Source organism: Oculina patagonica, chromosome 11 (assembly GCF_052425735.1).
Source record: "Oculina patagonica isolate OP01 chromosome 11, crgOcupat, whole genome shotgun sequence".
Lineage (NCBI taxonomy): Eukaryota > Metazoa > Cnidaria > Anthozoa > Scleractinia > Oculinidae > Oculina > Oculina patagonica.
Window position 1 is genome coordinate 20,497,234 of NC_135768.1, and position 18,382 is coordinate 20,515,615.

The following is an 18,382-nucleotide window of genomic DNA, read 5'->3' on the forward strand; positions in this document are numbered from 1 at the left end:
ACAATGAGCGGCATAATTAATGAGTGAGAATGGTATACTGTTTTGTAAACCCAGAAAACGAAAATTGGTCAAGTCTTGGATGTTTTAAAGGGTTAAGCTACTAATGTGCAGAAAGTTGTATCAAGATATAAATTCTCATTAGTAGTCTCCATACATTTCACAGGGCTCGAAAATTTTTCTGAAGCCATTCTAGCCGTGGGCTAGCTGGTATTGCTACTTTACTAGCCCAGAGCTTGAGAGCTCTAGCCCAGTACACATTAATTTTGTTACGTATAAAAAGCCAGTCTTATGCTTAAGTACACCGGCACAAAAAAAAACTCTTCAACAGATCAACGCAAACATTTGAAGTGCCACTAAACAAAGGGCTGGATTTGTCCGCTAAAGATGGATATTTTTTAGTTTGGCAAAAAACTACACCCTTTTCCTCGACATACACCACCAACGGCCATTTTGTTTGAAAGAAACAACCGTTTTCGCTGCGACATACATGTATTTCTTGTTTTTGGTCTGAACTTCATCTGCAGCAGCTGGCCCATCGGCACTATGCTTATGCTGATCTTGAGCAACACCATCTCCTTTCTTTTCATGTGTGAAGCCACAGTTCAAGAGGCTCATTGAAAGAAACAAAGCGACATGCATTCGTAACATCCCACGTCCTAGCGACCCAAAGACCAAAGTGGTTCCCAGAATTCTCCCGTCCACATAGAATGCCAGAAAAAAAGTTGCGAATATTCTCTTCAAATCGCGTACTCGCCGTGTTTTAAACCCGCTTTTGACTCCTTCGTGGCATACTGGTGGTAATAGATAACAATACTTCTGACAGACTTTTGATGAAATTAATTTCATAACAACATCTTTTCTTAATATAAATTTTAATCCAGATCTTGCCAGTCCATTCAACAACTTGGCTTTTAAGTGGCTTGCTAGCCCACTGGGCTAGCAAAGTACATTATTCACTAGCCAAACGAAAATTTTCGCTAGCCCCGGGAGTCGGGCTAGCGGATTTTTCGAGCCCTGAATTTCCTATAGTGCTAGTTTCGAGAATTTGATTATAATGTCCCATACACTTTCCTTTGAAATCATTTACTTTATTTTTAAAACATTCATCGGGCACCTGAAGATGGATTGGAAAAATAACTAATTTACGTTCCATATTAGCCTAGAAAAGAAAAATATAGAGAAAAACTGTCTGCAAACATGCAAAGTTGAAATTTATGCTTGCACCTGGTTCACACTAACGACATTACGATTTATCAACATGGACATAATAGATCAGTTTAAATATAAAAATATTTAAAACAGATCTAAAAATATAAAACGACACTCTGAATTTTCGATCGCCTTCTGCGGTCTTCTTCAGAGAATGATGGATTTTTGCAAGGTTCGCAGAATTCTAATAAGCTACATCGACGTTATTGTTCGTTGCCCCCCCTGGGGAGCAACTGGCGATGCGTAAACCCTAGTTGCTCCCCAGGGGGGCAACGAACAATAACGTCGATGTAGCTTATAAGAATTCTGCGAACCTTCCAAAAAATCCATCATTTTCTAGCCTGCGAGCAGGCTCACCTTGGGGCACGCACGAGAGGTACACGAGAGCGGCGCCACTCCCCGCCTTATCGCTGCGCTCGCCACTCGCGTGTGCCCCAAGGCATATTCGCGCGTGCCCCAACGTGAGCCTGCTCGCAGGCTAATCATTTTCTGAAGAAGACCGCAGAAGGCGATCGAAAATTTAGTGTCGTTTTATATTTTTAGACTGTTTTAACCACAGATCGCTCCAGCAGTTTCATAATAGACCAGTTTTCTCCTTATGTTGTTACGCTTCTGTTTCTATGTTACTGCTATTTTATTAAGTTGTGTCAGAAGTTCATAATTATAGAATTATGAACTTCTTGTTGTATTATTCACACTTGTGGCGTGAAACATCAAAGTGAAGTGTTTTGTACATTTCCGAGACCTTGCCTTTATATCGCTGTTTTGTCGCAAATAAGAGCCTAGCTAAAAATAAGTGAAGAAGCCTTCTCGAGTCGAATACTCAGAAAAAAAGATTTTTTTGAGCCCCCCAACGGGAGTCGAACCCATGACCTTCCAGATGCCGGTCGGACGCTCCAACCCATGAGCTACGGGAGACTCGTTGTGAGCGTGGTCATAAACTAGGTTCTTATGAGTGACTCATGTCCAACCATAGCTGTAAAGCTCAATATGTCGAAATGATAAATGTGGATAAATGATAAGTGGAATAGTGACTTGGATTGAGTGAAAATAAGTGGAGAAGCGTCCTCAAGTCCAATACTTAGAAAAAAGATTTGAGTTGAGCCAAGCTTTCTATTACAGGGCGATCTTTACTGATGTTATTGTTTACATTTTGCCTCATTAGGATACGACTTTGCGTAGAGAAGGCATCATGCTATATAAAAACTGACTCCAGATATTGAATGAGCTTGTGAAACTTAATAATCGACGAAAAGTTAGGTTATTTGCGTGTAATATTCAAGGAGATATAAACGTTCAAAAACTACAAAAATTTCTGGGTGGCAAAAGCGCTAATGAGCCCATACATTATTTGTAAAATATCGAGTCTCAAACCTGCGTTACAGAAAAAGTATACTTGAAGTATTTAATACATCGGGCTCAAATTTATAGCGAAAGTTAATCGTACCATGTACTTTCAATATTCAGAATTGATATTTTTATAGCTCGATCAGAAAGTGAAGCGCTTATGCTTATGAGGCAAATATTGTCACTAAAGATTCCCATTCAGACACAACAATCAGTATTAACTTCAATTTCAGTTTCTTTAGAGCTGTGGTTTTTTGCACTTTCCAAAGTGACATTGACCCACAGATGTTTTTTTTTGTCAATCCATCAGTAGGGTGCTTGTTTGTAAAGTAGAGAATGAATGGCCGTATTATCATAGAAATGTAAGGCAATCTCCCTCTAAAGAGCCGCATTTAATTACCAGAACCTTAATCAAACAATTGTCCAGTTCTATTCAGGTCCAACTATTGAAGTTCAGTTCTAATTAAGGCCAACTCTAATTTGCCAAAAACCGGGGTCGCTTTGTCGGTAAAATGGATAGGTAATGAAAACATTTCACAAAGAAAGTCAAAATAAAGAGTTAACTAAGAATCGCCAGATGGTTTTAGAAACTGCACTAAACTGTGTTATTTCACGTTGCTGGGCATTCGACTGGTGATATCACGGTTTAAATACTGAACGAGAACTTTGACAACGCTGCGAGTTCAAATTCATGCAGTTAAACTTTGATCATGAATAATACCGACAAACACAACAACGGATCGGCAGACCATCATTCAGGGAATGAAGGGCACTATACTCCTGGAACTATAATCATCATAAACTGTGTTCTTAATTCTCCACTGATGCTCGTATCCATTCTGGGCAACGCTTTGGTATTGGCCGCCATAATAAGAACTCCTTCCATTCGCTCAACTTCAATGATTATGCTCTGCAGCCTCGCTGTTTCAGACCTTCTTGTTGGTCTCATTACTCAACCCTTTTATATTGCTCTTCAACTTACGGAAGACCGTTTCATTCACAACGTTTGGCTGATGATTGGGCCTTCATTATGTATAGTTTCCCTGATGACAATAACAGCCATCACTGTGGATCGATATCTGGCTTTTCACTATCTCATAAGATATGCTACTTTAGTGACTAAATCCCGTGTTAAATATACTTTGGTAATTATATGGTTGGTAACCTTAATTGCATCAGGACTCGTTTTTTGGGATATGCGTGTACATAGCTTTCTTTCAGGCGTTGTAACTATTTTTTGTCCTATAATTTCCACATTTTCTTACATCAGAATTTATGTCATCGTTCGTCGGCACCAGTTACAAATTCACGCTCAACAACAGGCAGTGCAGAGTTCCAATGCTGAAAATAACTTAAACATGGCACGATTAAAAAGAAGTGCAATAAACACTTTCATGTTCTACATAGCTTTAATTTTATGTTACTTGCCAATATATGTTATAATGACTCACTATGGAATCTTTGGCAAGGACTGGCAACCAGAATGGGAATTTGCTCATACAGTAGCATTTATGAACTCGTCCATCAATCCATTTTTGTATTGCCTGCGTCTTCGCGAGCTTCGACCGGCAGTTGTAAAGGTAGCAAAGCAGATATTATGTAGACAAACGGAAGAAAACTAGATATCTTCTTTCTGAACGAGAAGAACTATAAACAGAACGCTATATATTTCTTTTCTTCTTCTCAGTTGTCATTTAGTTTAAGGCTCATGTTAAGCGTTTGAGAGGTAACATATTAAAAAAAAAGAACTGTAAACAAACCAGAACCGGTTAGCTCAGTTGGTAGAGCGACGGACTACAGTGCGGGAGGTCTCGGGTTCGAGTCCCAGACCGGACCAACACTCAGGGTCTTAAAATAACTGAGGAGAATATGCTGCCTTTGCAATGACATCTGCAAATGGTTAGATATTCTAGTCTTCTCGGATAAGGACGATAAACCGTAGGCCCCGTCTCCTGCATCTTCAGTGTTATGGTCAGCAGGGGACGTAAAAGAACCCACACACTTATCGTAAAGAGTAGGGCATGGAGTTCCCGGTGTTGTGGTCTGGTCTTTGCCCGTTGTACTGTGCTTACTGTGAAATACTCGGAGATATTAGCTACATAAGCTACTCTTCAAATCCGAGGGTAAACAAAGTGATGATGATGATGATGATGATGATGATGATGATGATGATGATGATGATGATGATGATGATGATGAACAGTGTACTTTGTAAGTTTTTGTGCAAACTATGCTAGAATTATAAGGGTGCACTCAGTGATCAACAACATAACCTTTGAACAAGAAGACAAAGTCATAAATTTTATTCTCCAAGGTGTAAATAAACGTTATCAATGGTTTTTTAGTGATTTTCTTCCAAGTAACACTGTCAAACTTGAAAATGTCGGCCAGACTTTTTCAAGTTTTAGGCCACTACTGTCCTATCCATCCGTAGCCAAACCACCTTTTAACAATTTTCATGACTAGTACAGTACGTTTAAGCAAGGCCTGGCCACTATTTGTGGATTTCTAATCGAAGTTAGCACCGTTATTGCATTTCCAACTCCATAAACATTATCTTTGAACATATAAAAAACGATATAACCTTAGTTTGCGGATATAAATCAACCTACGGCTATAAATATCGATATTTTGATAAGTTAAAACGGTAGCCCAACTTTTTCAAGTTGCAATCCGTTTCCATCCAAGCTATCCGCAGCCAAAGATGCTCGTTAACAGTGCTCTTATATAGCAATTGTTTAATAAAAATGGACTATTATTTTAAGGTTTCCTGCGACACAATTATTAAATCTGGTTAAATCCGTGACATAGTCCCTTTAAGAGTTCAGCTACAAATTTGCAAAGATATTAATTCTCATTACTGGTCCCCATATATTTCCTATTGTGCTTGTTTAGAGAATTTGTTTATATATGCCCTACACACTTTCCTTGAAATCTTTTACTTTGTTTCTAAACATCCATACTTATAGAAAAAATAGAGTGTATCCATGGTTCAAAGAACACCCTTTCCAACGGTATTGTTTTAAGCATCTATTTAATTACCTTGAAGATGAATCCAGTTTGGTTTTTTTAATCTATCAAAAGGGTGCTTAATGGTAAAGCAATGAATGGCAGTGTTTTCACTGAATAATGTAAGGCAATCTCACTCTAAAGAGCCGCAGTTAATTACCAGAAGATTAGTAAACGCTTGCCGAGTTATATTAAGACCAATTCTAATTGCATGCCAACCTTGAAAAAAAACATGTTCCCTTGTTTTGGAAAAAATGAATAAGTTAAGAACACATTTCACAAAAAGCGTCAAAATAACGAGTTAAATAAGAAATGCCAGATGTTTTTAGAAAATGCACTGAACTGCGTTCTTTTCACGATGTTGGGCGTCTTCACAGTGGGGTCACCCTTGTTATATTCGTTCGGCAGAATCAAAAAGATTTTGGCGTAAAAACGAAAACTTTGACAACGCTACGAGTTCAAATTCATGCAGTTAACGTAAATCATGAATAATACCGACAAACACAGCAACGAATCGGCAGACCATCATTCAGGAAATGAAGACTACTCTAGTCCTGGAACTATTATCATCATAAACTGTGTTCTTAATGCTCCACTGATGCTCATATCCATTCTGGGCAACGCCTTGGTATTGGCTGCCATAATAAGAACTCCTACCATTCGCTCAACTTCATTGCTTATGCTCTGCAGTCTCGCTGTTTCAGACCTTCTTGTTGGTCTCATTGCTCAACCGATTTACATTGCTGTTCAAATTACGCAAGACCGTTTCGTACAACTTGTTTTTAGAATGATTGGGCCTTATCTATGTGGAGTCTCTCTATTAACAATAACAGCCATCACTGTGGATCGATTTCTGGCTCTTCACTATCACATGAGATATGCTACTTTAGTGACTAAATCCCGTGTTAAATATACTTTAGTAATTATATGGTTGATAACCCTTCTCCAATCAAGTTTTCACTTTTGGAGTCCGCATGTAGATAGCTTCCTATTAGGCGTTGGCACTGTCATTTGTCTTATAATTTCCTTATTTTCTTATATTCGAATTTATCTCATTGTTCGTCGGCATCAGTCACAGATCCACGCTCAACAACAGGCAGGGCAAAATTCCAATACTGAAAACAACTTAAATATAACACGACTGAAGAAAAGTGCAATAAGCACTTTCATGTTCTACATAGCTTTGATGATATGTTACTTTCCAATGTACGTTTCATTGACCCTTCATGGAATCTCTAAGAAGATCTGGCAACCAGAATGGGAACTTGCTATTACTTTAGTTTTGAGTAACTCGTCCATCAATCCATTTTTGTATTGCTGGCGTCTTCGAGAGCTTCGAACGGCAGTTGTGAAGACAGCAAGGCAGATGTTACGTAAACAAACTGAGTAAAACTAGAAACTTTCTTTGTGAACAAAAAAAATTATAAACAATACAGTGAGGCAGTATTTTTTCCTTTTTCAGTTGTAAGCCAGTTTTATAGCACATGTTGGAGAAGTTACAACTAAACAAGAACTGCAAAGCGATATTTACACAACCTCGCGATGCTACATAAAGGTGCACTGATATTTTTCTCGGTGTGTTGAATAAACATCATGAACATGGGAAAACTTTCGTAACTAACAACGTGCCGTTTTTCTTCTTTTTTTAAGTTTGTCTACAATACATTGTGCCGTGTCCTCACACCCATAAACACTCGCGTGCCGTGTTCTCACACCCATAAACACTCACGTGCCATGCCGTGTTCTCACACCGATAAAAAATCGCGTGCCGTGTTCTCAAACCCATAAACACTTGCGTACCGTGTTCTCACCCATAAAATCTCGCGTGCCGTGCAGTGTTCTCACACCCATAAACAGTTGCGTGCAGTGTTCTCACACCCATAAACACTTGCGTGCCGTGTTCTCACACCCATAAACAGTTGCGTGCGGTGTTCTCACACCCATAAACACTTGCGTGCCGTGTTCTCACACCCATCAACACTTGCGTACCATGTTCTCACACCCATAAACAGTTGCGTGCGGTGTTCTCACACCCATAAACACTTGCGTGCCGTGTTCTCACACCCATAAACACTTGCGTGCCGTGTTCTCACACCCATAAACACTTGCGTGCCGTGTTCTCACACCCATAAACAGTTGCGTGCGGTGTTCTCACACCCATAAACACTTGCGTACCGTGTTCTCACACCCATAAACACTTGCGTGCCGTGTTCTCACACCCATAAACACTTGCGTGCCTTGTTCTCACACCCATAAACAGTTGCGTGCCGTGTTCTCACACCCATAAACACTTGCGTACCGTGTTCTCACACCCATAAACACTTGCGTGCCGTGTTCTCACGCCCATAACCACTTGCGTACCGTGTTCTCACACCCATTAACACTTGCGTACCGTGTTCTCACACCCATAAACACTTGCGTGCCGTGTTCTCACACCCATAAACACTTGCGTGCCGTGTTCTCACACCCATAAACAGTTGCGTGCCGTGTTCTCACACCCATAAACAGTTGCGTGCCGTGTTTTCACACCCATAAACACTTGCGTACCGTGTTCTCACACCCATAAACACTTGCGTACCGTGTTCTCACACCCATAAACACTTGCGTGCCGTGTTCTCACACCCATAAACACTTGCGTACCGTGTTCTCACACCCATTAACACTTGCGTACCGTGTTCTCACACCCATAAACACTTGCGTGCCGTGTTCTCACACCCATAAACACTTGCGTGCCGTGTTCTCACACCCATAAACAGTTGCGTGCGGTGTTCTCACACCCATAAACACTTGCGTACCGTGTTCTCACACCCATAAACACTTGCGTGCCGTGTTCTCACACCCATAAACACTTGCGTGCCTTGTTCTCACACCCATAAACACTTGCGTGCCGTGTTCTCACACCCATAAACAGTTGCGTGCCGTGTTTTCACACCCATAAACACTTGCGTACCGTGTTCTCACACCCATAAACACTTGCGTACCGTGTTCTCACACCCATAAACACTTGCGTGCCGTGTTCTCACACCCATAAACACTTGCGTACCGTGTTCTCACACCCATTAACACTTGCGTACCGTGTTCTCACACCCATAAACACTTGCGTGCCGTGTTCTCACACCCATAAACACTTGCGTGCCGTATTCTCACACCCATAAACAGTTGCGTGCGGTGTTCTCACACCCATAAACACTTGCGTACCGTGTTCTCACACCCATAAACACTTGCGTGCCGTGTTCTCACACCCATAAACACTTGCGTGCCTTGTTCTCACACCCATAAACACTTGCGTGCCGTGTTCTCACACCCATAAACAGTTGCGTGCCGTGTTCTCACACCCATAAACACTTGCGTACCGTGTTCTCACACCCATAAACACTTGCGTACCGTGTTCTCACACCCATAAACACTTGCGTACCGTGTTCTCACACCCATAAACACTTGCGTGCCGTGTTCTCACACCCATAAACACTTGCGTACCGTGTTCTCACACCCATTAACACTTGCATACCGTGTTCTCACACCCATAAACACTTGCGTGCCGTGTTCTCACACCCATAAACACTTGCGTGCCGTGTTCTCACACCAATAAACAGTTGCGTGCGGTGTTCTCACACCCATAAACACTTGCGTGCCGTGTTCTCACACCCATAAACACTTGCGTGCCGTGTTCTCACACCCATTAACACTTGCGTACCGTGTTCTCACACCCATAAACACTTGCGTGCCGTGTTCTCACACCCATAAACACTCGCGTACTGTGTTCTCACACCCATTAACACTCACGTGCCGTGTTCTCACACCCATTAACACTCGCGTGCCGTGTTCTCACACCCATAAACACTCGCGTACCGTGTTCTCACACCCATTAACACTTGCGTACCGTGTTCTCACGCCCATAAACAGTTGCGTGCAGTGTTCTCACACCCATAAACACTTGCGTACCGTGTTCTCACACCCATTAACACTTGCGTACCGTGTTCTCACACCCATAAACACTTGCGTGCCGTGTTCTCACGCCCATAAACAGTTGCGTGCAGTGTTCTCACACCCATAAACAGTTGCGTGCCGTGTTCTCACACCCATAAACACTCGCGTGCCGTGTTCTCACACCCATAAACACTTGCGTGCCGTGTTCTCACACCCATAAACACTTGCGTACCGTGTTCTCACACCCATAAACAGTTGCGTGCCGTGTTCTCACACCCATAAACAGTTGCGTGCCGTGTTCTCACACCCATAAACAGTTGCGTGCAGTGTTCTCACACCCATAAACAGTTAAGTGCAGTGTTCTCACACCCATAAACAGTTAAGTGCCGTGTTTCACACCCATAAACACTTGCGTGCGGTGTTCTCACACCCATAAACACTTGCGTACCGTGTTCTCACACCCATTAACACTTGCGTGCGGTGTTCTCACACCCATAAACACTTGCATGCCGTGTTCTCACACCGATAACCAGTTGCGTACCGTGTTCTCACACCCATAAACACTTGCGTGCCGTGTTCTCACACCCATAAACACTTGCGTACCGTGTTCTCACACCCATAAACACTTGCGTGCGGTGTTCTCACACGCATAAACACTTGCGTACCATGTTCTCACACCCATAAACACTTGCGTGCGGTGTTCTCACACCCATAAACACTTGCGTGCCGTGTTCTCACACCGATAACCAGTTGCGTGCCGTGTTCTCACACCGATAAAAAAATCGCGTGCGGTGTTGTCACACCCATAAACACTTGCATCCCATGTTCTCACACCCATAAACACTCACGTGCGGTATTCTCACACCTAGAAACACTCGCGTGCCATGTTTTCACACCCATAAACACTCGCGTGCCGTGTTTTCACACCCATAAACACTCGCGTGCCATGTTTTTACACGGATAAACACTTGTGTGCGGTCTTCTTCCACCCATAAACACTCGCCTGCCGTGTTCTCGCCTGCCGCGGGGACCCTCTCCGCCCCAGTCTACCACTCCTTCGAAGTTACCCATTGAAACTTCTATAGGTGCAGGTTGTTTTATTTGGTTCTAATTTTCGAATTCGTTCAGACGAATTCTGAAATAAGATATAGGAAAAACACCTTTTTTCCTAAGTGAGCGTCTTAAGGGATGCTTCATGAAGAATTGTTAAAACCTTAAAACCTTGTTAAAACATGAGCTATAAAACTAACTGACAATGGATAAATTGACAAAAATAACTCTCTGTTCTGTTTAGATTTCTTTTTAAATCACAAAGAAGAGACTTTAGTTTTCCTCTGTTTGTTTACATGACATCTGCCTTGCTGTCTTTATAACTGCCATTTGAAGATCGCGAAGACGCCAGCAATACAAAAATGGATTGATGGACGAGTTCATGAATACTACAGTGAGAGCAAAGTCCCATTCTGGTTTCCAGCCCTTGTCAGAGATTCCATAGAGAGTCATTAAAACATACATTGGAAAATAACATAAAATTAAAGCTATGTAAAACACGAAAGTGTTCATTGCACTTCTTTTCAAACGCACCATGTTTAAGTTATTCTCAGCATTGGAACTCTGCACTGCCTGGTGTTGATTGTGAATTTGTAACTGATGCCGACGAACAATGAGATAACTTTTGATGTAAGAAAATGTGGAAATTATTAGGCTAATGATATTAACACTGCCTGCAAAAAAGCTATGTTCACGCTCATTCCAAAAAAAGAGTCCGGATGAAAGCAAGCACATTAACCATATAATTACTAAAGTAAATTTAACACGGGATTCAGTCACTAAAGTAGCATATCTCATGTGATAGTGAAGAGCCAGAAATCGATCCACAGTGATGGCTGTTATTGTCATCAGGGATAGTAAACATAAAGAAGGCCCAATTATCAGCCAAACGTTGTAAAGAAAACGGTCTTCCGTAAGTTGAAGAGCAATATAAATAGGTTGAGCAATGAGACCAACAAGAATGTCTGAGACAGTCAGACTGCAGAGCATAATCATTGAAGTTGAGCGAATGGAAGGAGTTCTTATTATGGCGGCCAATACCAAAGCGTTGCCCAGAATGGATATGAGCATCAGTGGAGCATTAAGAACACAGTTTGTGATGGCAATAGTTCCAGGAGAAGAGTTGTCTTCATTTCCTGAATGGTGGTCTGCCGATCCGTTTTTGTGCCTTTCGGTACTGTTCATCATCAACGTTGACTTTAGTTTCTTAGCCTCGTCAAATCCTTTTTTTACAGCCAAAACAGTCGACCAATTAAGTTTCCTTTTCGTGTCAGCGAAAAGCATATAACAACACTGATTAAATAGTGGCGAGGACGCCAATACTGTGGAAACAACACACTACAGTGCACTTTCTAAAACAAACTGTTATTTTTAATTTACTTCTCCTGCTTGCGTTTTTTATATTGTTTTTCGTGAATTGTGTTCATAACCTTTTCATCTTTTTCTAAAAAAGAGCGTCACTGGGTTAAGGCGAAATTAACTTTATAATAATTGGTCTTACAATGTCAAGATAACTCAAAGGGCTTTTGATTAAAATTCTTGTACTTCACTGGGCCCTTTAAGATGGAAATTACCTTACATTGTTTAATTATAAAACATCTTTGTATTGCTTCCCTTATTCACCAAATACCCTGCTGATGGCCGGGAGGAAAAACATACATAGAAATCAACAGCTGGAAACGAAGTCAAATTAAACATTCATATAGCATAATCAATAGCAAAAGAATAAGCATAATCTTAACACTTTACATAGTATACAGCGCTTGTAATGTAATACAATGGAAAATACTCTATTGTGGCAGGCTTTTATTTGGTGACAGCTAAAATTTTCAAAATAAAAATAAAAAGGAGCACGTTATCTCTTACATGAACTTCTTTACGAATGTCAATCCCTCGTCACACAAAGAAACATTTCAGTGCACATCGATTCTGCCTTTGTCATTCATATTTATGATATTTGCAACTCTCCATAAATATAGAGCTGAAAACTTCAGCTACAAAACTAATCGCCTGCTTTGCACACTAGACTAACTAAACCCCGGTGTTAAGTCCGTCTGCAACGCAGGCGACAAAACTTGCTTACAACTGGGAACAAAAAACGAACATTGTTGCTGTCTTGCTCTATTTTGTTTATATTTGTTTTCGTTCATAAAGCAGAAAGTGTCTAGTTTTGTTCTGTTCGTTTACATAACATCTGCCTTGCTGCCTTTACAACTGCCGTTCGAAGGTCGCGAAGTCGCCAGCAATACAAAAATGGGTTGATGGACGAGTTCATAAATACTGTAATGTGAGTTAAGTCCCATTCTGTTTGCCAGTTCCTCTCAGAGATTCCATGGAGAGTCAATAAAACATACACAGTTAAATAACAAAAAATCAAAACAATGTAAAACACGAAAGTATTGATTGCACTTCTTTTCAATCGTGCCATGTTTGAGTTATTTTCAGCATTGGAACTTTGCACTGCCTGTTGTTGAGCGTGAATTTGTAACTGATGCCGACGAACAATGAGATAAATTCTGCTGAAAGAAAATGTGGAAATTATAAGGCAAATGATGGTAACAACGCCTACAAGAACGCTATGTACATGCGTATTCCAAAAGTCAAAACCTGCTATTAAAAAGCTAGCCAACCATATAATTACCAAAGTATATTTAGCTCGGGATTCAGTTACTAAAGTAGCGTATCTCATGTGATAGTGAAGAGCCAGAAATCGATCCACAGTGATGGCTGTTATTGTTGAGAGAGAAACTATAATTAATGAGGGACCTATTATCACCCAAACATGGTACACGAAATGGTCTTTCGTAAGTTGTCTTGCAATATAAATCGGTTGAGCAAGGAAGCCAACAAGAAGGTCTGAAACAGCAAGACTGCAGAGCATAATCATTGTCGTTGAGCGAATGGAAGGAGTTCTTATTATGGCGGCCAATACCAAAGCGTTGCCCAGAATGGATATGAGCATCAGTGGAGCATTAAGATCACAGTTTATGATGACAATAGTTCCAGGAGTAGAGTTGTTTTCATTGTCTGAATGATGGTTTGCCGATCCATCGTTGTGTTTGTCGGTATTATTCATCGTCAACGTCGAATCTGATAAACTTTTTGTGTTGTCAGATTACTGTTTTACAGCAAAAAGTTAACGAAATAATTTTCCTTTTCGGCGAAAAACATATAACAACACCGACTAAAGAGTGGAGAAGACGCCAACACTAAGAAAGCAACACACTTAAGTGCCTTTCTTTAAAAACGCTTTGATTTTAAATTAACTTTTCCTGCTGACGTTTTTGAAGTATGAATTGTGTTCATAAACAATTCAATTTTCTTTCCAAAAAAGCGAGACCGCCTTGTGACGAGATAGACATGATAAGAATTGGTTTTACAATGTAAATATAACTCCAAGGCAGATTGATTTAACTTTTTTTTTTTAGTTTACAGCGGTTTTTCAGATGGAAATTACCTTATACCATTCAATGATAATGCAGCCTTTCATTACTTTCCTTATTTATAAAGCACGCTGATGTTAACGAAAAACAGCTGTAACGCAACTCAAAATGAAGCTTGTTCTAATTGTTTGAACATGAAAACAACATTAATCTTTACACTTGTAAACGCAGCGGTAAGGACTACAGTTAACAATAGTTTGGGACGAGATTTTTTCATATATGACGTGAAAAATCAGTTTCTCATTTATTTGTCATTTTCTGACTGCCTTAAAACTTTCGTGTGCCATGTTCTCACACACAAACACTCGCGTGCCGTGTTCTCAAACCCATAAACGCTCGCGTGCCATGTTTTTGCACCCATAAGAACTCTTGTGCCCTGTTTTCACACACAAACGCTCGCATGCCGTGTGCTCACACCCACAAACACTCGCGTGCCGTGTTGTCGCACCCATAAACACTCGCGTGCCTTGTTCTTTCACCCCAGATACACTCGCATGCCGTGTTTTAACACCAATAAACACTCGCGTGCAATGTCCTCACATCCATAAACAGTCGCGTGCTGTGTTTTCACATCCATAAACACTTGTGCGACGTGTTCTTATACCCACAAACACTCGCATGCCGTATTCTCACAGCCATAAACCCCCTCTCGGCCATATTCTCACATTTATGCGCGCCGTGTTTGCAGTGGACCTCTTGCAAATGAAATGTATATTTCCTTTTTTATTTCCATTTCTTCACAAATTTAGACCAGCAAATGATCTTGAGCTATATAACTGACTGAAAATGGAGAAACAAACGGAGACTGTTGCCTCGCTGTGTTCTTTTAACATTTCGTTTTATTCAAAAGAATATTGTCTAGTTTTCTTCTGTTTGTTTACATAACATCTGCCTTGCTGTCTTTACAACTGCTTTTCGAAGCTCGCGAAGACGCCAGCAATACAAAAATGGATTGATGGACGAGTTCATGAATACTGCAGTGGTAGCAAAACTCCATTCTGTTTGCCAGTCCTCCTCAGAGATTCCATGGAGAGTCAGTAGAACATACATCGGAAAATAACAAAAAATCAAAACAATGTAGAACACGAAAGTGCTCATTGCACTTCTTTTCAATCGCGCCATGTTTAAGTAATTTTCAGAATTGGAACTTTGCACTGCCTGTTGTTGAGCGTGGATTTGTAACTGATGCCGACGAACAATGAGATAAATTCTGATGTAACAAAATGTGGAAATTATAACACAAGCAATAATAACAAGGCCTACAAGAATGCTATGTACATGCGTATTCCAAAAGTCGAAGCCTGGAACAAGGATGCTAATCAACCATATAATTACCAAAGTATATTTAACGCGGGATTTAGTAATTAAAGTAGTATATCTCATGTGATAGTAAAGAGCCAGAAATCGATCCACAGTAATGGCTGTTACTGTCAAGATAGAGGCTGTGCAAACGGGATAGCCTATTTTTATCGCTAGATTTTTTAATAATGTTTTGTTCGTAACTTCATAAGCAATATAAATAGGTTGAGCAATGAGACCAACAAGAAGGTCTGAAACAGCGAGACTGCAGAGCATAATCATTGAAGTTGAGCGAATAGAAGGAGTTCTTATTATGGCGGCCAATACCAAAGCGTTGCCCAGAATGGATATGAGCATCAGTGGAGCATTAAGAACACAGTTTATGATGATAATAGTTCCAGGCGTATAGTGCTCTGCATTTCCTGAAGGATGTTTTGCTGATCCGTTGTTGTGTTTGTCGGTATTGTTCATCGTCGACGTTAAATCTGAACTCTTACTGTCATCAAATCTTTGTTTTACAGCAACAAAGTGCACTAAATACTTGCCCTTTTCGTTCCAGCGAAATGGATATAACGACAATACTGATAAAATAGAGGTGCAGACAGTACCTCTTCAAAAAAACATTTCGGTTCAGTGCATTTTCTAAAACAAACTGTAAATCTAAACTTTTCCGCTGGTGTTTCTTTGAATGGTGTTCATAACCCTATCATCTTTTTGCTAGGAAGCGAAACTGGTTTTGTGGAGAGATTAAGATTATAAGAAGAATGGTCTTATAATGTAAATATAAGTCGTTGGGTGTTTGATTAAATTTGTGGTAATTAACTGCGCCTTTTTAATTTGAAATTACCTTACATTTTTCAATGATAACACATAATTGCATTGCTTCCCTTTATTCATCAAGCGCCCTGCTGATGGATGAAGGGAAAGCGAATGTAAAAAGACAGCTGAAAACAAACTGATTTATTGTTTTTGGTGATTGTTTATGTATTAATATAAATAGATTTGAACACTCGAAGATATATTTCATATCTCCACGCAACCATGTATTATTTTGTTTATTGTATAAACCAACTAATATCGAGGTTTTTGAAGATTTTCCGAAGATTTCCGACCATTTTCCAAAGATTTCCGAGGATTTTTTTAAATGTTGTCCGAAAGTCTTAAAAATATTTCCGAATATTTCCGAGGTTTTCCGAAAAATTTCAGATGTCCGAAGATTGTCGAGGAAGATCCGAAGATTTTTCGACTTAATATCGATAAACTTTGGCTCATTCAGCATTGAAACTTGGCAAACTCCTTAGCAAACGTGTCGAAATCGATATCTTTGCATGTGAAAGATATCACTTCTTTGACAGTGAAAAGATATGATTTTTCTCAGCGAGAGAAATCCTGGTAATTCACTCTTGTTGATATAATTAATCATTATCTTTACACTTTACGTATTATACATTGCTTTTGAATGCAATGGAAGGTGCTATATAGTAGCAGGTTTCTTTTATTTGGTTTTCAAGCCCCCCTTAACAGTAGTGGTTGTTTTGAATTTTTTGATATTTAAATATTTAACGGACTTGATGTTTATTTGATAATTGTAGAAATTGTTTTGCGTTGCATTTCATATCGTTTTGTTAGAGCGAGGGCTTTGCCATACAATGTTCTTATGTGCCCCTAATGTTTTTTGACTATAAGACCCTTTCAAATATAAGCCTTTCTGTTATTCAAACGAAAATTCCTTTCCGATAATAAGCCCACTAAAAAAGCCTTTTGAACAAAAATAAGCCAGCCCAGGTTTAGTGTCGGAGCTGTTTCACGGTATAACCTGCTGATATAAAATGTTCTCTGTGTTGTAGGTGTGTCAAATTATCTCATCAGGGAACTGGATTAACAAGGTAAGTAAAGAAACTTATTCATGATAGTCTTACGCTAACTCGATTCGGCGCACATAGTGGGTGACTTTTTATTTGTTGTGAAGACGCAAACTAAAGCTTTGAAAATGAAATCGCACTAACTCCTTATGAATACTTGTGAATGCGAACCAAAGCTTTGAACAGCCACTTGGTAGCTTTTACTTTTGATTACAACATTTGCCCTACCAGCCACCCGAGAGTAACTATTTTCACCGAACAAAATATACAAGTACCACCTCCCCTGGGTAAAATTTGTTTACTTTTGATTACAACATTTGCCCTACCAGCCACCCGAGAGTAACTATTTGCACCGAACAAACTATACAAGTACCACCTCCCCTGGGTAAAATTTGTTTATCCTTTCCGATCGATGAAATCTCCCGCTTGTATGGTAATAAAACTTTCAAAAACTTCCGCGTGTATTTAGAAGTTGTTACCGCCATTGTTAAAAAATGGCCATATAGGGTCATTTTTATGTCGTAAAACAAAGCCTATTGTTATCGAAGTTGAGCCACTTCTCTTGATACGCGCACATCGTGGGTGTCTGGTAGATGACATACAACAACAGCCTGAGGAAGCATTCATAAATAAAGGGAAATCTTGCTCTATATACCACTGACCTTAGGCATCTAATGAAATGGATCTTTTTTAGGTCGTTTTATTTGAACTAGAACGCTAAACTCGAATTCAAACTCGAACTCACTAAATGGACAATTCCCCCTATTATCTTATCTGATGATTTAGTAACGGTCACGTGATTCACATCATAACAAATATTTGTGTGGCCAAAACAATTAGGCTTTTTTTCAATATATGCAATTTTAAAGGAAAATTTTGTGGTGCAAAAATGAATTAATATATGGTTACTAATAAGCCATGAAATATGTTTTGCACGCGCGCTTGGTCTACTAAAACGTCGCTTGATTTAAGTTTTCTTTTATTTCCTCCTCCATTATCACAGAAGAGCTGAAGAGGACGCGTGGGACTGGATCCTATCTAACGACCTTGGTGAGGCCCAGGTCTCCGGATACAAAAGGTACTGCTTCTCTCAATCTTCGACTAGACTCTTTCAGTCCCGTTCTAAAACTTTCTGGTCGAATTCTCGTCGAGTATCTTGAGTGGAAAAAAGAGTGGAGTCTATGAAGGGAGAGAGGCTTCTAGAGAATTCATTTCCTTGATTTTGTCTTTATCCTG

The 18,382-nt window shown here is 40.0% G+C and overlaps 6 protein-coding genes across 6 annotated transcripts in view; 3 read left to right on the plus strand and 3 right to left on the minus strand.

The window, feature by feature from the left end:
• The window catches only part of LOC144630109 (nuclear pore complex protein Nup160-like), a 60,768-nt gene that overhangs the window by 40,349 nt on the left and 2,037 nt on the right, over positions 1-18,382 (plus strand). Inside the window, exons 33-34 of the mRNA XM_078488397.1 lie at positions 17,132-17,170; positions 18,150-18,224. Coding sequence (XP_078344523.1) covers positions 17,132-17,170; positions 18,150-18,224 — 114 coding nt within the window. The remainder of the gene's footprint in view (positions 1-17,131; positions 17,171-18,149; positions 18,225-18,382) is intronic.
• LOC144630115 (histamine H2 receptor-like) lies at positions 3,171-5,041 on the plus strand. Its single transcript, XM_078488404.1, has 2 exons — positions 3,171-4,324; positions 4,760-5,041. Exon 1 carries the CDS (start codon positions 3,267-3,269, stop codon positions 4,176-4,178), a length of 912 nt encoding a protein of 303 aa, XP_078344530.1. The 5' UTR covers positions 3,171-3,266; the 3' UTR covers positions 4,179-4,324; positions 4,760-5,041.
• Positions 6,050-6,955, plus strand: LOC144630120 (melanocyte-stimulating hormone receptor-like). The gene has a single exon (XM_078488408.1). It carries the CDS (start codon positions 6,050-6,052, stop codon positions 6,953-6,955), a length of 906 nt encoding a protein of 301 aa, XP_078344534.1.
• LOC144630114 (histamine H2 receptor-like) lies at positions 10,816-11,730 on the minus strand. Its single transcript, XM_078488403.1, has one exon. The coding sequence runs from the start codon at positions 11,728-11,730 to the stop codon at positions 10,816-10,818; it is 915 nt and encodes a 304-aa protein (XP_078344529.1).
• LOC144630119 (beta-2 adrenergic receptor-like) lies at positions 12,707-13,618 on the minus strand. The gene has a single exon (XM_078488407.1). The coding sequence runs from the start codon at positions 13,616-13,618 to the stop codon at positions 12,707-12,709; it is 912 nt and encodes a 303-aa protein (XP_078344533.1).
• Positions 14,792-15,755, minus strand: LOC144630118 (histamine H2 receptor-like). The gene has a single exon (XM_078488406.1). It carries the CDS (start codon positions 15,753-15,755, stop codon positions 14,844-14,846), a length of 912 nt encoding a protein of 303 aa, XP_078344532.1. The 3' UTR covers positions 14,792-14,843.